Source organism: Pleurodeles waltl, chromosome 2_2 (assembly GCF_031143425.1).
Source record: "Pleurodeles waltl isolate 20211129_DDA chromosome 2_2, aPleWal1.hap1.20221129, whole genome shotgun sequence".
Classification (NCBI taxonomy): Eukaryota; Metazoa; Chordata; class Amphibia; order Caudata; family Salamandridae; genus Pleurodeles; species Pleurodeles waltl.
Window position 1 is genome coordinate 891,437,727 of NC_090439.1, and position 23,868 is coordinate 891,461,594.

The 23,868-nt window shown below is 42.5% G+C and overlaps 1 protein-coding gene across 8 annotated transcripts in view; it reads right to left on the reverse strand.

The window, feature by feature from the left end:
* The window catches only part of UBR5 (ubiquitin protein ligase E3 component n-recognin 5), a 1,605,594-nt gene that overhangs the window by 1,563,198 nt on the left and 18,528 nt on the right, over positions 1-23,868 (reverse strand). For all 8 annotated transcript variants that reach the window (XM_069220579.1, XM_069220580.1, XM_069220578.1 and 5 more), the window contains exons 2-3: positions 15,228-15,272; positions 5,242-5,323 (exon numbers count right to left, since the gene is read on the reverse strand). In XM_069220579.1, the coding sequence (XP_069076680.1) occupies positions 5,242-5,323; positions 15,228-15,272 (127 nt within the window). The remainder of the gene's footprint in view (positions 1-5,241; positions 5,324-15,227; positions 15,273-23,868) is intronic.

Sequence of the window (23,868 nt, forward strand, 5' to 3'; positions counted from 1 at the left end):
CATTCATCATTACCATTTCCCAAATGGCATGGATGTTCTCGGCCTGCAGGGATAGTTAATCTGAAAGCAGACTCCTGTAAGAGAAAAATCTTTCAGGTGATGCGTTGAGGAAAGAACCCGAGTTCTCCTTTCTGCAGGACAACAGCTGCACCATTAGGCTTTAAGGCAAAGGGTGGGGTGACATGAAACCTGGATCACTGTGCTGGACCAACGGCAGCAGGCAATCAGTCTGCACCCAACCTGGGAAGAAGATGGTTTGGCCACTGTTTCCCTAACAGGCCCCATCAGAGCTTCACTGAATGGTAGCAGGGCTCCAAAGATGAAGCAGCAGGTTGAAAGATCTCAGGCAGGAGGTTTGTTTTATTCTCCACTGCTGGATGAGGCATGTAGGAAATTGGCTCTGTATATACTATTTCAAAGTAAGAAACAGTGTGCACAGAGTCCAATGGTTCCCCTTAGAGGTATGATAGTGGCAAAAAGAGATAATTCTAATGCTCTATTTTGTGGTAGTGTGGTCGAGCAGTAGGCTTATCAGAGGGTAGTGTTAAGCATTTGTTGTACACGCACAGGCAATAAATGAGGAACACACACTCAAAGAATTACTCCAGGCCAATAGGTTTTTATATAGAAAAATGTATTTTCTTAGATTATTTTAAGAACCACAGGTTCAAGATTTGAAGTAAACACACAGAATGCAAGGTACTTCACTTAGGTAACTTAGTAATTTTGAATAAAAGCAATATCATATACAGTCTTTGTAAAAATGGCAATAAGCTATTTTCAAAGTGGACACAGTGCAAACATCAACAGTTCCTGGGGGAGGTAAGTAAAAGGTTAGTTTGTGAGGTAAGTAAAATACTTACAAGTCTCAGTTCTGGGGCATAGGCAGCCCACCGTTGGCATTTCAAGGCAACCCCAAAGTTACCACACCCGCAGCTCAGGGCCGGTCAGGTGCAGAGGTCAAAGAGGTGCCCAAAACACATAGGCGCCTATCGAGAACAGGGGTGCTCCGGTTCCAGTCTGCCAGCAGGTACCTGCGTTTGGGGGGGGGGGGGGGCTGCAGACCAGGGGGGTTTTGTAGAGCACGGGGGGGGCCACAAGTAGACACACAAAACACACCCTCAGCAGCACAGGGGCGGACGGGTGCAGTGTGCAAAGCAGACGTTGGGTTTCAGATAGGAATCAATTGAGGGGGGGGGGGGTTTGGGGGGTCTCCTGGTGGTCACTCCTGCGCGGAGGTTCGGTTCCTTCAGGTCCTGGGGGTTGCGGTGCAATGCTGGTTCCAGGCGTCGGGTCCCTTGTCGCAGTCGGGGTGGGGTGGGGTGGGGTGTCTGGATTCTCTCTGCAGGCGTCGCTGTGGGGATTCAGGGGGGTCGTCTCTGGCTACTCACAGGCTCTCAGTCGCCGGGGAGTCCTCCCTGTGGTGTTTGTTCTCTAGATCGCGAGCCGGTGGTGTCTGGTGCAGAGTGTGAAGTCTCATGCTTCCGGCGGAAAAGTACAGTCTTTGAAAGTTGCTTCTTTGTTGCAAAAAAGTTGCAGGTTTTGAGCAGGGCTGCTGCTCACGGAGTTTCTTGGCCCTTTAGTCCAGGGCAGTTCTGAGGCTTCAGAGATCGCTGGTCCCTGTTTGATGCATCGCTGGTTGCAGGTTTTCGAAGTTAGAGACAGGCCAGTAGGGCTGGGGCCAAAGCAGCTGTTGTGGTCAGTCTTCTCTGCAGGCTTGTAGGTCAGCAGTCTTTCTTGTTTCTTCAGGTTGCAGGAATCTGATTTCCTGGGTTCTGGGTCGCCCCTAAATACTGAATTTAGGGGTGTGTTTAGGTCAGGAGGGCAGTAGCCAATGGCTACTGTCCTGGAGGGTGGCTACACCCTCTTTGTGCCTCCTCCCTGAGGAGAGGTGGGCACATCCCTAATTCTAGTGGGGGAATCCTCCAAAATCAAGATGGAGGATTTCTAAAGGCAGGGGTCACTTCAGGTCAGGACACCTTAGGGGCTGTCCTGACTGGTGGGTGACTTCTTGTTTTTCTCATTATCTCCCCTGGACTTGCCGCCAAAAGTGGGGGCTGTGTCCAGGGGGCGGGCATCTTCACTAGCTGGAGTGCCCTGGGGCATTGTAACACGAAGTCTGAGCCTTTGAGGCTCACTGCTAGGTGTTACAGTTCCTGCAGGGGGGAGGTTTGAAACACCTCCACCCAGAGCAGGCTTTGTTTCGGGCCTCAGAGGGCACAAAGGCTCTCACCCCAAGGGGTCAGAAACTCGTCTCTCTGCAGCAGGCTGGCACAGACCAGTCAGTCCTGCACTGAAGGACTAAGGTAAAATACAGGGGGCATCTCTAAGATGCCCTCTGTGTGCATTTTTTAATAAATCTAACCCTGGCATCAGTGTGGGTTTATTATTCTGAGAAGTTAGATACCAAACTTCCCAGTATTCAGTGTAGCCATTATGGAGCGGTGGAGTTCGTTTTTGACAAACTCCCAGACCATATACTTAATATGGCCACACTGTACTTACAATGTCTAAGAATAGACTTAGACACTGTACGGGCATATTGCTCATGCAGCTATGCCCTCACCTGTGGTATAGTGCACCCTGCCTTAGGGCTGTAAGGCCTGCTAGAGGGGTGACTTACCTATGCCACAGGCAGTGTTTTGTGTGCATGGCATCCTGAGGGGGATGCCATGTCGACTGCCTTTTTCTCCCCACCAACACACACAATCTGCAATGGCAGTGTGCCTGTGTTAGGTGAGGGGTCCCTTAAGGTGGTAAACACATGCTGCAGCCCTTAAGGACCTTCCCTGGTCACAGGGCCCTTGGTACCACTGGTACCTTTTACAAGGGACTTATCTGTGTGCCAGGGGTGTCCCAATTGTGGAAACAATGGTCCATTTTTAGTGAAAGAACACTGGTGCTGGGGCCTAGTTAGCAGGGTCCCAGCACACTTCTCAGTCAAGTTAGCACCAATTTCAAGCAAAAAGTGGGGGGTAACTGCAACAGGGAGCCATTTTCCTACAAGGCATTTTAGGAAGGTTGTGGATTTCAGGACCATGGACAAAATGTTAGATATGGGAGTTATCTAGGCTGCATGCACTTTGGATGGCCTTGCCAGGTAGTCTGCTGCGTCCGTGTTGGAGGGAGACAAAAAGTTGGCTCCCTCACTGCTGCTATCATCATCAGCATGACTGACTATATGCAGATGCTCAGCATCCATGCTGAATTTATCATCCATACACAGCCAACTTGAACCCCAAGGCACAGGCTTGTGGCTGGGACTGTGCCCCATACTGGGTCCTCTACCAGTCTTTAAACTTGCCTTTTGGAGTGCATGAAAATAGCCTTTGATTTTTACATGGGTCAGTGCCAATGATGGCGAACCCCTGGGCACTGGTAAGGCTCACGCTAGGGCAGCTCCCAGGGGAGGATATCCAATGTAGTCTGGCATTGGGGAGGAATCAGTTGGTGGTATTCCAGCAAGAGGCCCTATTAGACACCAATGTAGTAAGAATCAATTCATTTGGTGTCCACATACATGAAAACACATACACTGATTCAGAGTGGTACTGCTTGCTCCACTCCTACTCCTCAGCTGGTTGCCAGGCACAACAAGCATTACCACAGTGTAAATCTTCAACTTCTCTGCACACCCAAAGCAACCCACTTCAGCTAATGACACCATAATTTCATACTGCATTGTCTTACTTCATATTCAGGCACATACATCTGATTTTCTCCCAGTCATAGGTCAGGTTGTACAGCCAAACAATTGCTAGCATACTTTTTTGATCTTCACTCACGCAGTGTAAAGATATAAATAATAATGCCAAGCCTTCATGTAAAATACTTTTGTACTTTGCTATGTAGTTTGTTTCTGCAGATTAAGAAGCCAGGTAAGTATCTGACTCACATCTATTTCATCTATGCTTGTGTATGTAAACCACTTAATCAGTCTAATACTGTATGCACCGAAAAGTGTTCTCGTACAAACATTTGTTAGAAAGATTATATTCTAGTACAAATAAATAAAAGTGAAAGCGCTCAGGTCACAGAATAAAAATAGGGTTAATATCTCTTGTTCTCTTTCCCTATCAGGCTCTCTCTTTCACTCTATATACCAACACGCTCTCATCCACGATTGTACAGGTCTGATTAGGAAATGAACAGTCTGCCGTGAGTTAACCTACCCACACAGGATTTGTAAATGCTAGGAAACTCACTATTGCACAGCTCAGCCATCAGGAGGGTGAAAAGTTTCTCCAAGTTTATAATAATTTATCATCTAATTACAATGCAAAGTCTTCTAGATAAAATTTTGGGATGTTTCGGAAAATTAGAGAAGCTTGGGATTACATCTTAAACCTAAGACAGTGATAATGCTTTAACACTCCACTGGTACAATGGGTTCTAGCATGCAGGTATGCAATGGAGTATTTGGTGCTTGGTCTGCGGTCATTCACTGCTTTAAAGAGGGAGAGTCGAATTAGTAGCAGCACCATGGGAGGACAAGATGAAATACCTAATGCCTACAGTAGAAAGTCAAAAGAGAGGGCTTTCTGGAGATGGGAGGTTTAAAAAAAAAAAAAAAATCTAAATCCAGATATTGCTGAGAAGTTCTATACTTAAAGTTGTACAATTTGAATGTCGATGTTCATGACATTTACAATGACAACAAATAATGATCCGATCTTTATTTTTTCCTTTTCTAAATAAGTCTGTATCTCTCACTTTATTATTTGAGTTAAAGATATCACACTGTTACGCAACAGCACAAACTGAACTAAAAAAAAGGCATAACAAATCTTAAAATGCTACATGCTGCAAGGAATTAAGAAAAGCAACAATGAACAAATGAAAATATTTCCATATGCAATGAAGCAAAGAATGTAGAGCTGATGTCAAACTGTATGATACTTGCAAAGAACAATACTAGTTAGCAACAGCGCACACAACTGAAATTTATAAACAAACATGTTAAATGAATTGTCATAGACCTGTATACTCAACTGATGTACATTTCTATTTCGTGTCAAAGCAACCGCATTCCTTTAAGTTAATAATGTGGTTGCTAGCTCATGTAAATGCAGAAAATTAATAACCTATTTTGTTCCCTTCCCAACCTATTCTCCCTTCATGCTGAAGGATTCCGGGTTCCACTATTGGATTCTACAGAGGCTTCTCCGAGAGCATTATGAAACAGTCATAGTTTAAAAAGCATCATGCAAAAACGTTATAGAGGAACACAGTGTACATTACCTCGAGCAAAAATGCAGCATGGTTCGGACCAACAACACACTGTTTGATAGTAGCCTGTTCCAATACATTCAAAGGTGGGTGGCTGCAAAACATAGAACAACATGACGTAAGGCCTAAAACACAGGGATATACCTACATGAATGCTAGTAATAAGTGCGTGTTTTGTACACTGAAGTAAAGTAAATCAGGCTTGTCTCATTTTGTCAGTGTAAACTTGTGTTGAGGATTACAATATATTATAGGAAAGTTCAAAAACATGCATAATTTTATGAAAGATTTATTCATGCAGCACATAGGATAGATGCCCATTCTTTTATAGTTCAAACAGATATTACTATGCAATAGCTACACTTTTTTTTGAAGGCCTGGAGACCTTTGAAAATACACATACATATGTATATATACACACACACACACACACACATACATATATATATATATATAAATAAAAAATTAAATGAAAAGAAAAATGGTTACAGGGACATTATAGTGTGGAAATAGAATTAAAAAAAAAAAAACAGACATTCACTTAAAAAAAAAAAAAAAAAAAAAAAAGAGGTTAATGGGACGTTATAGTTAGGCTCACATTTTAAACGTACCAAACCATAGAAACTCACCAGTTTGAGTTCTCAAGTCACTGTAACTCGTGCTCTATGGTAACTATAACTGGCACTACCTTGCTGAACCTGAGGAGTGTGTGGGTGAGTACAACAAGCGGTGCACCCCCCCCCACCCAGTTTACTCATTATATTGCTGGTCAGGGCCCCGCAGTTCTTTAAAACAAGAGATTGTTTCCTTGGAACAGATCGTCCACTTGCCTGTCGGGGTCAAGCACACACAACCTGAAAAGGAGAGCACACTGCCTGCTGTGAAGAAATATTTGCCGACCATCTCTAGACACCTGCGTACTTGGGAACGACTGTCTCGTTGGTCCTTAGTGGTGGATAACAGTGCCAGGAAACACAACCCTTGCTTGCTTCGTCGAAAACTGCTGCCCCATTGTAGGCCTGTAACTGTCTGACTCCCCTCACGGGATTTATGTTCCTGCATTCCAGTTCTAGACATACAGTTAGCCTCCTAAACTGGAGGACCAAAGGAGAAGCATGCCTGGAAGATTCAGACTGGTCTCCTAGAGACAACTTCTGATTGGTCCAAATCCTCTACAGAAACGGGTAACACAAGGGATGTGGGGTGTATATGTCAAACTCCCATGGTATCACAATATACCCAACAACAAACAAAGATATTTCTTAATTATACATAGCTCTACAAGACTCTCACACAGCCAACACATATACATGACTAAATAGAAGACCGAGCAGGGAGTGGAGTTATTGGATGAAATATTGTCCAACATATGGAGAAGGGCTGGCAAGTAATCAATAGGTTTGAAATATAAAGTAAACATACAAGTTCCTGTTATGTTATTTCAGGACTGCCGTACTAGGAGCATTGTTTGGCACTTCTAATGTTGGATTCACAAACTAAGATACACATATGGTGGCAATGTAACTAAACAAACATAATGGGAATGGAACAAGATTAAATGACCTAAGGAGCATAACCCCATCACCTTACCTCTGTGTAATATTATATTAACACTGGGGAAGAGGAGTCTGACCTACTTAAAATCCGCATGAGAAACTGATCACATATTTTAACATGGCGGCTTCATCTCTAGCCATAATTATAATTCCATAAGCACAAATTATTTTTGAAATATAGTGTTATCTATATAACTTGTCAACTCCCATATAGAACAGACTGCTTTTGAGAGTTTGGGGGGGGTGGGTCCTGGAAGCACGCAGGACTACACTGCAAGGTGTTAATTTTCTTAGGGTGTTTTTTTTTTTTCTTTTTTTTTTTAAGCTAAATGGTCACCCTGACAGTATAATGTAGAGGCAAGGAATTCAATGAACAGCTAAAAGTGTTGTCTGAATTGTAGTTGTAGCCATTGTGACAGAGATGTGGGAATAGGTCAAATAGTGTTCTGGTATTCTTTGTCCAAATCAAGATGATATTATTGATGGATCTTCCCCAGAAACATATCATTCGTGATCTGTAGTGGATTGCATGGTGAACAGTATTACCAGGGGTGGTATTCCTCAAAGTGACCCATAGGGAAGTTTGCACAAAATGGTGAGAATTTTGCTTCCATCAGAACACTGTATATTATCAATCGTCTTCAGTAATTATATTTCTGTGGTAGAACATTCTCTTCATTCCCTGAATGTCAGACAGGCTTTACATTTTTACCCTGATAAGACAAAAATGTTAAAATCAATGAAGCTGCACACCAATACGTACTGGATTAGCCAATTCTAAACAATACTTCTCCAGCCGAACTGTTTCACACGGTACCCTGTTTTCAACTGGTAAACATGCCCTGTTGAGGCAGGCCCAAAGCAAATTCCAAAAGAGATAAAGTGGCGAAACACATCAGGAGTATTCCACTGCATTACGAGACTGCCCACTGCATCCACTTTGCAATCAGAAAGTGGACTGACAATAAAAAAAAAATGTACATTTGACAGGCTCTGGTGTTAAACGTTTAGATGCTGGGTGGGCATATATCTAACACAACATAGTTTGTCACAGTCCAGTTTACTGTTGGAAGGAATGTCATTCAGCAGTACAAACTATCCCAATGCTTTCGGTCAAACGGGAGATCAACACTTATCTTAAATGTCAGTGCCTCAAAGCTCTTCATCTTACTACTAGATCACTACTTTTCTGGTGTTATGGTGCAGGAGGCATAGAGAGAACGTAAAGAGGATGCAGTGATTTCTTCTTGTCCAAAAGACAACCACTAAGTGCAAAGTTACGTTTCTGAAGAGGCAAGTCATTATCAAAGTCTGAAACCTCACATTTTTCCGACCTTAATGTAGGACTAAAAATCATGGACTGTTAAGCGACCAGCTTAATTACAAATGGTTCCGAATGCTTCAAGTAATTCTTGCTATTAGTTTTGTGGTAAGTGGTTAGAGGTGCAGAGAAGAGCTTGCCGGTAAATAAAATCCTACCATCTCAATCATACTTAATGTTAGGATACAAGACAAAGATTCAGAACTGTATCCAGCAACGTAAACAGGAAAGTGGTCAAATACAGTGCTATCTAATTCAACTACCTTGCAGCCCGATCAGATCTGAAAAAGCTGATATAGCTCTATGAGGCAATTACCAAAAAGCACTGCAAAAAAAAAAAAAAAAAAAGGCTCTGTATTTAATCAATTTCTGAGCAGTAATTTGTTTTCCAATATATTTGTGACCCTCAAAGTTATCTAAGTAGCTATAAAACACAAACACCTCCAAAATCAGAGGATTGGGGCAAGAAGGGTCCTTTATTCACATTATATAGGATTGTCCAGTGATTTAGGCCTTCTGGACATCAGCGGTGGCTTGCATTAACAGTGTCTGTGGCGGAGGCATGACTTGTTCACTGAAGTGGTGTCTTCTAAACAGACTTGGGCTGCACGGACAGATTTGCTCACCCTAGGAATAATGATTACTGAACGAAACGTAGCCCATGCATGGGGGCGCACAGTCCACACCACTTCTCACAGGATTGAAGCAAGACATGGACTGGTGTATGGTTGCAGAGAAGGTGGTGTATGAGACCAGGGGTTGCACTGGCAAATGGGGGAAGATCTTGGGCAGACCCCCTTCCCCCACAATAGCCTCAAAATAAGGCACCCAACTTAACACTATAGCCGATGTATGCCAAGCAGATCGAGAATTGTAACACCAAAACTGTATCTGTATGGAGTTGGTGTCCATGGTATATGCTGGATGCACTTCTTAAATTACCTGATAATGGCTGTGATATTCTTCTGATGATTACTGTGTACCCATATATATATATATATCGCTTTATTGTCCTTTCTTTTCAATGGTTCTTTAGGTGGCCACCAATTTTGATAGGCTGACGCCTCCAAAAATCCAAGCGGTTCAAGATATCCTTTAATACGAATGTCTCTTGCCAACCTCAGACTGGAGAAAGAATGTCAGCAATCACGGCAGTTAAATCCTGCCAGAGAAGCAACAGCAAGGCAGAACATGAGAGCAATGTTAAACCCTGGTGGATCATAAAAGGGTCGGACTCTGTGCCCTAGTTCACAACATTCAAGGAGTTAAGTGATGCCCATCTAGACCTTCTGGTCTAAATAATTATAATTTTGGCTTAAGAATATTTATGTTTAACATTTTCTATGGTTTTACCCGATATTTATTTTTTCTCATCTTATCAATATTTATCTTTATCAGAGGTCTTCAAACTTTTTTGCTCTGAGCACCCCTAAGAATTTTTTTTAGAAAGTGGACCACCCTCCAGAACTTTATCGCAAGACTTGATGGAGCGGGAATGGTAAGATTAAGCACAGGGAACAGAGTACGAGATCATTTCAGGGTTACTTTTCTGTCGCTCATATTCTGCACTAAATGTGAACGGTATAAAAGAGTAAAAACATCACACAAATACAAAAATTGACCACAAAATCCCTACCCTGCATAATTACGGTGTTGTCAACCCCTCAAGCTTCTGGGTCCCAATGCAACTGTACTAATGATATCTGCAACCCTGAGTAGCAGGTTGCCTCTCTGCCTTTCTCTCCATGCCTGGCCATCACTCCAGTACTAAAATAGACTTTCTGCCCCTTTCAGAAAATAATTAGCCCCCATATGTGATCCCCCCCCCTGACTTTGCAGCAAGTTTTCTCAGCTCTTATGCGAGCAAAGCACTGTGCATCTTTTGAAGAGCAAGACAGTCATGATTCTGATGCAGTAAGCCCTCAACTCCCTGGGATCCAGTGTCACTTTAGGTACTTACCCAAGGATAGCTACTGCATTGTGAGATAGACAGTCACCTCTGCCCTTTGTTAAAACCATGGGTTTCGATCTTGTCCCCTAGCCCTCCAGTCATTTCTCTGAGGCCCGAGTTAAGCTGTCTTCTCTGCTTCAATATTCTCCTCCCTTGAGCCATTGTTATGAGACCAAAAACAATGGCACAGCAAGGATGCACTGGGGCTTAATGCAAACAAGGAAGGATAGTAAAACAGCCAAATTAGTGGATGGTTGACCTGTCACACCACCTGCCTCAGTGCCACAGCACCTGCAGCACCAATCGGGCCATTACTCTGAAGCCTCAGGGGTCTGGATGATCAGGGCTCTGCTTCTGAATGCGACCCTGCTGACCACCCTTCAACCGACCCGAAAAGACATCCCCATGTCCAAGTGGGTAGGATCTATGGGGACAGAAATGCTTATCTTTAATTTCATATTTTTTGTTAAACAAAAAAGAAACAACCATTCCTGAATGGTTAATGTGGAACTTGCACTGCCTCTGGGTGAAAGGGGAGGGGGTGGGACTCATGTGCTGTGAAGCCGAGAGTGGGTCAGAGCCCAAGGTGCCTTCTACCTGAAAGAAATGTGTGCAAATGGTTAATCACCAAATGTAAGAACTGCTTGGGAACCTGTATAAGCCTTAATTGATGGAGTTACTTGAAGTTTCATGATGACAAGTGAAATAAGGGTGTTGAGTTCTGGAAAGTCTCCTTTTAAGGGATACTTATAAAAAAAAATACTTGCACTAGAACTGTATGGTTAGGTATTACAAAATATATGCTGTGAAAGGCCTTGTTTTATCTTATACACTAAACAGAGAGCCAGTGGAATTATGCAATTCTGTGGCTTTGTTGGCATAATTATGAATCTAGCACATTTGCCACGTAATTCATCATCCATTGCAAAAACTGAAGACTTTAGAAAGAAACATTATTTCTAGCTCGAACTATTCAAAAGTTGCTAAAATTTGGTGTCATGTTCCCAGGCAGAGAAAGGCTGTTCACAAAAGGTTAACTGATCACCTTTCATGTGCTTATTAATGTATTTGGTTGTTAAACTGGTTATAATGAGGTACCAGCCTTGCCCAAATTGTATTACCATTAGTAAAAAAAAATAAAAAAAATAAAAAAAATACAAAATAATGAAGTAATAATATATAAAATAAAAAGTCATATTATGCTGTGTAATTTGCCTTTTCTTCCTGCACAATTTTGTCAACCCTACTGCATAATTTGCTGCTCCCCTGCTGCTTAAATCCAGTGGCTCTGACTAAACCATTCTACAGCAGCCCATCTTATACTGTGTATAATACTATTTTAAAATAATGATTTACATATTGACATGCAGGTGCTTTCTGCTATAGGCTAAGACCTCATAGCACAATATACACACAAGCTCCTTTTCCTCACTTCGCCCACCAGGATTCAATTCTGTAACTCTTAGGCCACACACACAGACATCTGTAGTGAATGCTGTCACCGATTGAGGTTTCATTTATATTAACTTGAAATTATTTTTCATTTAAGGTGTACGTTATTTTAACTGCAGTTACCTACAGGTGACAAAACACGGAACAAAACAGTTACAGAATATTTTGTTCTCTTTAAATCACATATTTGACCCTGCCATGCACTTTAGCTTCTGCTTGCAAATGAAGAAAGCATGGAAACGTGGTTAATAAATGTGTGCTTCCACGCTATTTTCAGTTGCAAGTTTTTACAGACAATTGCGCCCCCCTGGGAACACTGCCATGGCCCCCACCATCCACAGGGGGGGCGCACCCCAGTCTGAAGACTGCTGATCTATATTCATTTTGCGTCCTGAATCCAGTATATCGCACATTCATTTAAACTATAAATATCCACTCACAATTTATACCTGCTGGGTTTTAGCACTATAAGCACAAATATATAATACAACAAAGCACTAAACTGCGAGCAGTGTAGTAAAAACACATGAACAACAAGCATTTAGGAAAATCTCATTTGTTTTAAATCCCAAGCTGCAAATATTCACAGATACTAGTCTTATAGACTACCATACTATAATAAGGCTATGCCTATAAGACTAGTATTATATCATCACAAGTCAGTTGAAACACAACCTACCTTCTATATGCTCATTTGGTTTATATAATAACATACTTTAATATTTTCAGTCTGTGTACTTGGAAAAAGCAGTACAATTAATTGAAGTCTTGCTCATAATTTAGATTAATTTAACATTTAGTTTCTGTCCACAAACGTCTACTTGTACTGTATTCTCTTAAAACAAGCTTACAAAACAGCCAAATAAATATATTCAAAGCCCATCATTTCACATCGAATTACAGAAAGAAAGCCCCAGGTGAAGATGAGTTTTAGAAATGGGGTCTCTAGTTGGCAGTTGGTTTGCACCCTGTCCAAGTAGGAACCCTCACTCTAGTCAGGATAAGGGAGATACGCGCTCAGATAACCTATGCTCACCCCCTTGGTAGCTTGGCACAAGCAGTCAGGCTTATTTCAGAAGCAGTGTGTAAAGCATTTGCACATAAGACACAGTAATAAGTGAAAACACTACAAAAGGACACCACAACAGTTTTAGAAAAATAGCCAATATTTATCTATATAAAAGAAGACCAAATACGATAAAAAAATCAAACATACAGTAATAAAAATATGAATGCTGCAAGATGTACTTATCTATACAGTTCCTTGAAGTCGATAACTCTACCTGGGGCTATCATGGCGTCGTAAACAACAAAACCAAAAGTTCAGGCTGGCCTCAGAGTCGCGGGCCAGCTGCGGTGTCGGGAAGACCCACAAACAGTACCTTGGATTCGCAGGGCGGCGTGATCCTCGCGGTGAGCTCCGAAGAGCGGCGTCGCTGGCATCTGTTCCGGAGTCGGTGCAGGAGTCGTCCGGCCCTTGAAGTCACGCACCTCGGGGATCGAACTCCGGGCTGATAAAATCAGGAGCGCTGGTGGGATGGCGTTGGGGCTGCGGTGCAAAACGGGACGATGCGACGTGGGGTGCCCATAGGTCACGGTGCAGGCAACGGCTCGGTGACAGCGTCCAGCAGCGTTGGTGAGACCAGGGCTGCGGTGTGACGCGGGGCGGTGCAATGTGCGGTGTCCACAGGTCACTGTGCAGGCAGCGGCGTCGTAGCGGAAATGCTGTGGTCTGCAGGCCCAATCCAGAGGTGCGGGACGGTGCTTCATGACCCTCATGAGCGGTGTCCACAGGCCACAGTGCAGGTAAGGATGCCTGTTGACTACACTGGAGCCAATGGTGCTGGTGTCAGTGGACCGGGGCTGCGGCGCGGGACGGACGGTGCTTCGTGCTCCTCACGAGCGGTGTCCACAGGCCACGGTGCAGGCAGCGGAGCCGGTGTCAGCAGGAGCAACTTCGTTGGGGATGCCCAAGCTGTGGTGTGAGCAGGTGACGCCGGAGTGCGGGGCCCAAAGGTCGCAGTGCGAGCAGCAGCTCGGTGAAGTCGTCCGATGACAGCGTCGGTGAGACCAGGGTCGCAGCGCGAAGCGGGGCAATGCGACTCCATGCGGCGGCGGCAGGTCACGGTGCAGGCCAGCGGCATCATTGGCGGTGGCGCAGTGGTTTCTCCTCTTGGACAGCACAAAACACAGTTCCCAGTGCTGCAGGTCGAGGAAACTGAAGTCTTTGGTGTCCCTGAGACTTCCAACAGGAGGCAAGCTCTACTCCAAGCCCTTGGAGAATTTTCTCAAGCAGGACACACAGCAAAGTTCACCCTTTGCACTCTTTTCAGGCAGAAGCAGCAACTGCATGCACGTCCAGCAAAGCAACACAGCAAAGGAACAGTACTCCTCCGTCAGCTCTTCAGCTCTTCTCCTGGGTAGAGGTTCCTCTTGATTCCAGAAAGATTCTAACAATCTGGGGTTTTAGGTCTTCTTCTTATACCCAGTTCTGCCTTTGAAGTTGGCAAACTTCAAAGCAAAGTCTCAAGTGTTTGCAAGATCCTTCCTTGTCCAGGCCAGGCCCCAGACACTCACCAGGGGGCCTGGAGACGGCATTGTGTGAGGGCAGGCACAGTCCTTGCAGGTGTGAGTGACCACTCCTCCCCTCCCCTCCCCTCCCGCACAGATGGCTAATCAAGATATGCAGGTTACATCCCAGCCCCCTTTGTGTCACTGTCACTGTCTAGAGGTGAGGTGTGAACAGCCCAATTGTCAAACTGACCCAGACAGGGAATCCACAAACAGGCAGAGTCACAGAATGGATTAAGCAAGAAAACGTCAGAGCTCAGAGACCCCAAACTCCACATGTTCATCCGCTCCCAAAGGGAATCTACACTTTAATCAGATTTAAAGGTAGCCCCCATGTTAACCTATGAGAGGGACAGGCCTTGCAACAGTGAAAAACTAATTTAGCAATATTTCACTGTCAGGACATATAAAACACATTACTATATGTCCTACCTTAACCATATACTGCACCCTGCCCTTGGGACTAGCTAGGGCCTACCTTAGGGGTGACTTACATGTAAGAAAAGGGAAGGTTTAGGCCTGGCAAGTGGGTACACTTGCCAAGTCGAAGCTACAGTCAAAACTGCACACACTGACACGGTCGTGGCAGGTCTGAGACATGATTACAGATCTACTTATGTGGGTGTTACAACCAGTGCTGCAGGCCCACTAGTTAGCATTTGATTTACAGGCCATGGGCACCTCTAGTGCACTTTCCTAGGGACTTACCAGTAAGTCAAATATGCCAATTATGGATAAACCAATCCACAGTACAATTTATATGGGGAGCACTTGCACGTTAGCACTGATTATCAGTGGTAAAGTGCGCAGAGACAATAAACCAGCAAAAACAGAGTCCAAAACCAGGAGGTCAGAAGGCAAAAAGACAGCAGAGACACACAAAAAAGCTGCCAGGTCTAACAATGATGGATAACCAACTTCAAACGATGCATCACAGACAAAAGCAACTGTTTCCAACCAAAAAAGAACTTTATTGGCACTTAATGCAACTTAACGAAATTTGAAACATTGAAAATTAAAACAGATAGGTGTAGGAGCCACTGTGGCGCATTGATGTAACAGAACGTGGTACTTAACAAATGTGCATTAGTTTGTGTTTATACTAATAATTTAACTGAATATTGTAACAAAAATGTTAAAAGCTTACCTGCTAACGTTATATTTATTCAGTTTTTCTGACACTTCCCTTAACCTGCAAAAATAAAAATACATTTTAGATAATCATTCGTCAAAATTTTTTCTATAGATGTCAGAAACACTTTAATATGCCACTTAATAAGGACATGGAAAGAGTGAAAAGTGAAATCTGGAAAAGCTAACAAAAACAACAACACTTTTGTAAAATTGTGATTATAATAGTTGAGAATATGGAATTAAATTTGACAAGGGGATTTGACTAAAGAGGACAACCAAAGTATATTTGACTCAGTTGTATACAGAGATATGGGCATCTAAGCAGGGTAAAGTGTGAGGGCACAGTCTCTCAGTTCATTCAAGAGCCATCACCAGCAATCTTGAGGTTATCACACAGAACTCAATTTAAATTTTCTTAATAGTGTTGATTGTTTGGTATTCATAAAAATCCAAATGTAAATTGTAATAAAGAAAAATATATATAAGTTCCTGCCGATTTATTTACTGAACCAGTTGGGAACACCGCCTTTCACACTTCTTGCAATGATACAGTAGTTGTTCAGGTCCAAATCCCTAGGTAGCTACTCGCCAACATTTTCAGAATTTGGTAGCACTAAGTACTCGATTGTCGCAATCGTGCATGCAAGACCTTTTTGTCACAAGAGCTACTACGGATTCATGCTTTGGGAACGTTAGCTATACATTTTTTTGCCTACATTGAATGATGATTCGGCACATTGAGCTTTTTGATTTAAGGATGGACTCTGTTTCAGTGCCTAAACCTGCAGATGGGTGGAAATCCTGTGTCTCTGGGTTCTGTGGTAAAGTATTTGTAAATGTAGGACTCCATGTCCTCGCTGAAAAAGTGACAACTAAAATTAGATTAAGTTTGAGGTGCTTTCCCTCTATACTCTAACCAAGTGACATGAAAATGACTTTGCTAGTTACAGGTCCTTTTAAACTTCAGAAACTCAACAGTAAGCTACACTGTTGTCCTTGACCTCATCTCCAAGAAGAATAGTTACTTACCATGGAACATATTGACTAGGATCTAAATCCGTTTATGAATGAAACTGATGCATAATCTTGGTAAATAATTATTTACTTAATCTGTTTGACTTATTACTAGCAACATACTTTGCACTTTATTGCATATTTCACTCTCTCACTAACCTGCCTCTGAAAGATTGCTAGAACTAGGAAGCAGTAAGACTTCTTAAGTTAAGTATGACCTTATCAGCCATCAATTATATGCCATATATATGTTACTATACAATCTCATTGGGTAAATAGAAAAACACACCTGGTGACCCAATAATCACAAAAATTAAAGTAGTCGTCCTATTTGTGATGTCTATACTCTGCAAGGAAATTCAATAGATTTTGAGAGTCCATGTAATAATCCATGTACATTTGTTAAACATCAAGTGCAGTCTGCTATGAGAAAACAAAAACTGAAGTGAATGGAATGGAATGTTGACAAGTGCGAGACTATCTTCAGGACAAGGTGCTGAAGCAACAACAATGGCCTACCCCTTTAAAAACCTTGCAGACATGCATACAAGATAGTTATCAGATACATCATTGTAAAAAAAAAGTAGAAATCATCACAGGCGTCTTTATTGAACACATGATGTGTATCAGTCACTCAGAAGCCACAAGCAGAACCGTAAAATGCATGTTTCTCTAGCTAGGGTAAACCATAAGTGAAATGTCTGCCTAAAATGTAGTGTGAAAGACGTACAGAGCATGTGAAAGGACTGCGGTATACCAAAACAAAAAAAATATCAAGTCCAAAATAAAACTGCCTAGCTTACTGCATATTTGTACGCATGCTGAAATTATATATCCTAGTAAGGTGAAAGAGAAAAAATCTGTAGTACAAAATAACTGTGTATGCAATCAGAACTATAAGAGGTGGGGTACTAACCCAAGAGGATATTATATGTAAACTCATAAAAGAACCAGTACGTTTCTAATTCCAAATAAGAAAATTGAGAACAACTCAATGCAAGTCAATGAAAAGTAAAGTAAAACCCTGAACAGGAGTACGAGAGGAGTCAGCTTAGCTCTTTAGACACTGCACAACACAGAGTTGAATGGCCACCAGCTGAGTTGTCAATCATAAGTATAAATCAGGGGTCCAGGTGACTGGACATGAAAAGATGGTACACAGTGCATAACACAGGCACCATAGTAGCTACAAACAGCATATAATACTGACTTCAAGAAGCCTCCAGTTTAAAAAAAAAAAAAAAAAAAAAAACATTTAAATTACTTTTTGATGCAATGAATAATTCATGGTAATTGAGACTGGGTTGTCCACTAGTTTTCTTTTTGGGTAGATATAGATTTTTTTTTTGTGATAATTATGAAGCTGAAAGGTGTTAATCATGTTCCGCAAACATTGCTAAACCAAGAAAAATGATTAAACTGATTCCATCAAAATCATACTTGCATCAAAAGAAAAACTGACACGATCTGACCATAGAAATTTTAATGAACGAGATACAGCAAAAGTTACTGTAATAAAAATATTTAGAATGGAGACCCTGTGAGGCATTCAATATGGTCTCATTCTAATTTGTATACAGGTAAACATAACAAGACGACCATTAAGTACAAGAACTCAATTAACGTTAACAATTACATAAAGAAGATCACAAAGAAAGAAAATGGTTACTTAAAACATTGTTTTTTGCATTTACTTTTTCAACAGTTTTATGTATGCCAATGCTCCTTGATCATTTTCCCATTTTGTGATTATGTTCCAATGTTAATTCACTCTATATTCTTATTTTCATATTTCAGATCTTTGCTATTTGTGGACTCTACTGGACGTTGACTGGAGATGTCAAACTAAAGTGAGATGTATTGTCTTCAGATTGTTCTCAGCTTTCCTACATTACTGTTACATACTGCGTTTCTCTTGTTTTCAGGTCTTGGCTGGTAATAAGACGTGTAGTAAGTCATATGTTAAATTATTTATTTTCTCTGCCTCTTTACTTTCCTTTGTGGTTTCAAAGACTTCTTTTTAGTTAAGGGTGCTCCTGTTTAATTTAATAGGCGCTATTTGGTGTTCATATGCAAGGTTAAACAGTTACCTTTAAAATAATACTGTGGAACATTAAGGGTTTAGATGGTCATAAACAGGGTACTTTCATCTGACAATACTTACAGCTAATATTGCTTCTTTTTTTAGGAAAATATATTTGTCCATGGATGAAGCAAAGAAGCCCAACACCTGCCCTGCTAGGCCTTTTCCTCCACAGTACTGAGCACTTTGTCTATTTGGGGTAATTTGCACTCAGGCCTCCATAACTTTTTGTCCACATAAGTTATCCATGCCAAATGGATAACTTACACCCCCCCCCCCCCACCCCCCAAAAAGACATCCTGAGGATTCTAAAGGTGATTTTTTTTTTGTGAAACATTGTGAAAAATGCTTCCGATAAAAAAAGTGTCTTGCTTACTCACTAAAAGTGGTATCCACAAACAGTTTGCTGTTCTAAAGTCACCATTTTCCCAGCTTTCAGGAACATGTATAGCTGAGTCAAAAAAACAAATTTTGTACCACAGTTTTAGCATTTTTCGAAAAGGTAGCTTATTTTTCCCATTTTTTGTGCTCTGAACCTACTTCCAGTTTGTGGTGGAAACTAGTGTGAAACCCATGGGTGTTCCAGAAAAGCTACGGATTTCAGAAAAGTAGACAAATTCTCTATTCAACAAGGGGTCCTGTGCAGATCCCTTAAGATTTTCCCCAAAGAAAATTACTGATGGAAAAAGAAATATTGAACGTGAGTAGGAAAAAAAGGGCATGTGTGACATTTTCATCTATAACTTTTTGTCACAATGGCAGATTGACAAAAGCAATATACCATTACGTCCGCTAGACCCTTCTAGTTGTGGGATTATATAAGGTTTGTAGGTTCTCCAAGAACCCAGAGCAAATGAGTGAGCTGCACTGTACAATGGTTTTTTTGTTGCATACCAAGTATACACCATTTTTTTTTTTTTAAACCAAATTTTATTGATTTTATACATAATTCAAAACAGTTTACATTGTATTTTCTTCTTCTCCATCTTTTTGTATATCACATTAGTTTCATTTATTTGTTCACTTAAACTGGTATAGATTCAATTTTAATAAACATTATTTATTTGGTATCATCGAAATCCAACTCCCTTCCTCCCTCCCTCCGTCCCTCTTCCCACCCTAACCCCTCGGTCCGAATGCTTATTCAATGCTGGTACTTCTGCAATAGGAAAGTTGGAGACTTTCAATTACTTTAATCGTGTCTCTGGGGGTAGTTTGCATGCATAGGGGTCTGCTGAATTTGTCTGTGTGATAGCTATGTTTTGTTTTTGATGGCTGACTGCTCTGGTGTGTTTGTATATGCAATTAGGGTGCTATTGTGGAGTGTTGGGGGGATGTTGTATGGTTAGTTCGGTTTTAGTGAATCCATTATTAGTTCCCAGTTAGCTGATACTTCAGGAGGTCTGATCCCGGTTCTGGCTTCTTTTTGTAGCAGAGTTCCATCAGCCGCATCCCACCTGAGTAGTTAATTTTTCCAGCTTGTCAGATTAGGGCCCCCCGGGTTTTTCCAGTTGCTGGCTATTTCTCTTTTCGCCAGGGTTAGAGCTAGGTCTAGGAATCTGTCTGAGGCTTTATGTTTAGTAGAATGTGTAAATATGTGTAAGAGGCAGGTGTCAATTGAGCATGACACAGTTCTACCTAGTATCTGGGATAATTTTTGGCAAATCTCAGACCAATAAGGTGTCAGCATCTGGCATTCCCAAAACATGTGGTTGAATTCTGCATCTATTGTCCTACATCTTGGACATCACTCTGTGGTTTTGTTGAAGTATTTGTTAATACGGGCGGGTGTAAGGTAGGCTTGATGCAAGACATAGAAATTAATCAGTTTAAATCTGGCATTCCGCGATGCTTTAGGTAAGTTCTGTAGTGCACGTTCCCATTCTGTTTCAGAGATATCCCTGTTAATGATTTTTTCCCATTGTTGTTTCAGGTATGGAAGGGGGCTGTATTGTCTGCTCTACTCAGAGTATATAAATTGGAAATAACCCTAGTCTTGGGATTTGGGGATGCCAGATACGTGCACACATCTTGCGCTGATGGTTCAGAATTTTTTGTTTGCCAGTAGTTGCCTATGCTAGCCCTTAGAGTCCCGTAAGTTAAAAAGTGTTTCGCAGGTATGCCATATTGTGCTCTAAGGGTCTCAAACGATTTCAACTTATTGTTCTCGAATAATGTGCCTAACGTATTAACCCCGGCCTCCAGCCAGTCTCTAAGTTCAAGTTCAGCCCTTTTCTGAGTTATTGCTTGCAGTGCGCTGAGAGGAAGTTCTGCTGAGTAGGGAGTTTTAGTTTTAGTTTTGTGCAAGTATGATTTTCAGCATTTAGCTATTATTTTCACTTCTGAGCTGTCCTGCTTTTCTTCTTTTGTGGGGTTCAGCAGTATTTCAAACAGTCTCGTTTTCTGTGGCACTGAGGACTCTGCATTAGGTTGTAGCACCAGATTGTTAGAAATACAAAGTGCCAGCCACTGTAGACGAGCCGCAATGTAATATGACTCAAAGTGAGGAGTTGCTAGACCCCCATTTGACAGCTGTCTCTGGAGCTTTATTAGAGCCACCCTTTTCCTGCCGCTGCCCCATATAAATGAGCTTCCTACTGAGTTCATATCCCTGAAGAAGGACTTAGGAATCCATATCGGAAGGGTCGCGAAATGGTATAACAGTCTAGGTAGTACTATCATCTTAAGAATCGCGATGCGACCCATCACCGAAAGAGGGATTGTTTGCCAGAATGCAATGCAGGATTTTATGGAGCGGAATACTCCGCCCAGATTTCCCTCCAAAATGTCTCTAGTTTCATGGTATATTTTTACTCCTAGGTATCGAAGCCCTTCAGGTATCCATCTAACCGTTCCCAAGGTCAGTGGGGGTTGATGTTTCACTAGGGGGAATAGACCTGTTTTGTCCCAATTTACTTTTAGGCCTGAATGTTTTTCGAAGTTGGACAGCATTAGTTGAGCTACTGGGAGATCCCTCTGCCTGTCGCCCAGAAATATCAGGAGGTCGTCTGCATATAAGGCTATTAAGTGTCTCACATTTCCGATCAGTATTCCAGGCCCTCCCTGTCCCGCCCTGGCCGCCGTAGCCAGAGGTTCCATGGCTAGAGCAAACAATAGGGGGGAAGAGGGGACAACCCAGTCTCGTCCCGCATTCCACTGCGTACCTGGATGATATAATACGTCCCGTACGGACTCTAGCTGCCGGGTTAGTGTAAAGCAGTTTCACCCATGCGATATAATCAGGGCCAATTCCCATTTGGGCCATAACTTTATAAAGGAAGTCCCACTCTAGGCTGTCAAAGGCTTTTTCAATGTCTACTGCCAATATGCCCGGAGATTCAGTCGAGGAGGTTATTCCGTTCATGACTGAGAGGAGCCTGCATATATTTCCTGCTGTGTTACGGCCTGGAATGAAGCCTGCTTGGTCTGGGTGAATGAAAGAAGGCATCAGAGGAAGGAGTCTGGTTGCTAAGGCTTTGCTGAGTATCTTGTAATCGGGGTTCAACATGGAGAGGGGCCTGTATGCCCCCATCCCAGTTGGATCTTTGCCGGGCTTGAGCAGCGGATTATAATGGCTTTCCTAGTAGTTTCAGGTAAGAGGCCCTGATCCTTGGCGCATTTAAACATTTTTTACAAGCTAGGTGCGAGTATCTCAGCAAAAGTTTTGTAAAATTTGGCAGGCAGGCCGTCAGTTCCAGGTGTTTTCCCCCTTGCCAAGTCTTTCACAGCTCCTTTGATCTCATCTGGTGTGATGTTTCCTTCTAGTGTATCAGTGGCTATTGGTTCCCAGGGTTTTAAGTTTAATGTTAATAGGTATTGCTCGGTTAGGTCTCTACTTAGGTTAGATCTTTTTTGGTATAGTGATTCATAAAAGGGCAGAAACTGGGCATTAATCTGTTTCGGGTCATATATTTGGGTCCCTTCTCCCGTGGTTAGGCTCATTATAGGGGGGGGGGATTTTTCTGACTGCGATATTACCCAGGCGAGCAGTTTACTCGCTTTATCTCTTTCGCCATGCACTCTTGCGAGATACTGCTTATGGTCAAAGCACCTGAGACGTTCTACACAGTGCGTTACTTTTGATCGGTCTTCCTGTAGTTGGGATTGTAAATGAGGGTTTCCAGGTCTATTTTTCTCTGTTTCTCTTAATACATCTTCGGCTTTCTCAGTATCTCCTAGTAAGGTCCTACGTATCCCTACTGTTTCAGCAATGCATCTCCCTCTTATTACTACTTTAAAGGCGTCCCATTCTATCAGTCCGCTAGTCGTGGAGTTGCTATTTTCCTCGAAATAATGTTCTATGGCTTGTCGGATATCGTCTCGGAAAGGGGGGTCTTCTAGTAATTCGGGTTTAAGTCTCCATGTTGGTATGCATGGGGTGAAAGACCCCCATCCTAATGACAGCAACTGGGGGTTATGGTCGGATATTGTGCGAGACAAGTATTCTGTGTTTAGTACAAGTAAGTGTATGTCTGGCGAGCACAAGAAGGAGTCTAGTCTAACTTGGAGCTCGTGGAGGGCAAAGAAAAAGGAGTAGTCCTTGGCACTAGGATGTAATTTACGCCAGGTGTCGATGAGGCCCCAATTTGCCTGCCATGTGGTGAAATGTTGAGCTATCTTCACTAATGGAGAGTGTGGTAGGGGATGATGTGATCTATCTGCACTTATGTCACTTACACAGTTAAAATCACCACCCACTATTACCGGTGCTTGCAGGAATGTTGCTAGTGTACTGGATAGTCGAGTGAAGAAGTCACCCTGTCCAGTGTTAGGGGCGTATACATTGATTAGTGTTATGTCCTTCCCCTCCAGTCTGCCCTTGATCGCTACTAATCTCCCTTCTGGGTCCACCTGGCTATCTGTCATCTGAAATGGGACCCCTGCTCGAATCCAAATCAGAGTGCCCCTCGAGTATGCTGAATAAGTAGTATAAAATGCCTGACCTCTCCATCTTTTTTGTAAGGCTTTGCCCTCCTTCGATGTTAAGCGAGTTTCCTGTAACATAGCTATTTGGATACCCCTTCTCTGCACATAAGAAGATATCTTGTATCTCTTGACTAAAGAGTTCATACCTCTGATGTTCCAGGTAAGGACCTTATATGATTTTGGTGTAGCCATAGTAGGGTTTTGTGGTTCTACTGGGGGGTGATTCCTGGCAACCTAGTAGTGTGATAGGTTCCCTGGTAACTTCTTGTTCCCTGCTCCATTTTGCACTGTCTGTGGTAATTCTCGGACTGACTTTAAACCCTAGTAAATTCCCCAACATAAAAACTCCCCAACTCCCCATCCCTAGGACAAAAGTCGAACCTCTCTCGCCCAAACTTGTGTGAAATAAAGAAAAAAAGTCAACTGTCCAACCACGTGGGGGGTGCCTCAGTTAGCAAACCGAAGCTCAGCAAGGCGATCTCTCCTCAGCCTCCGGGTGGAAGAAGGACTGAAATTCTGCGGCTCCAGGGTTTCGATTATCGGGCGTCAGCGAGTTAGTTTCTTCTTGCATATTTTTAATTCGGTTTTAGAGTCTGTGAGTGTACGCCTAGTTGTCCCAGAGGTTTACATA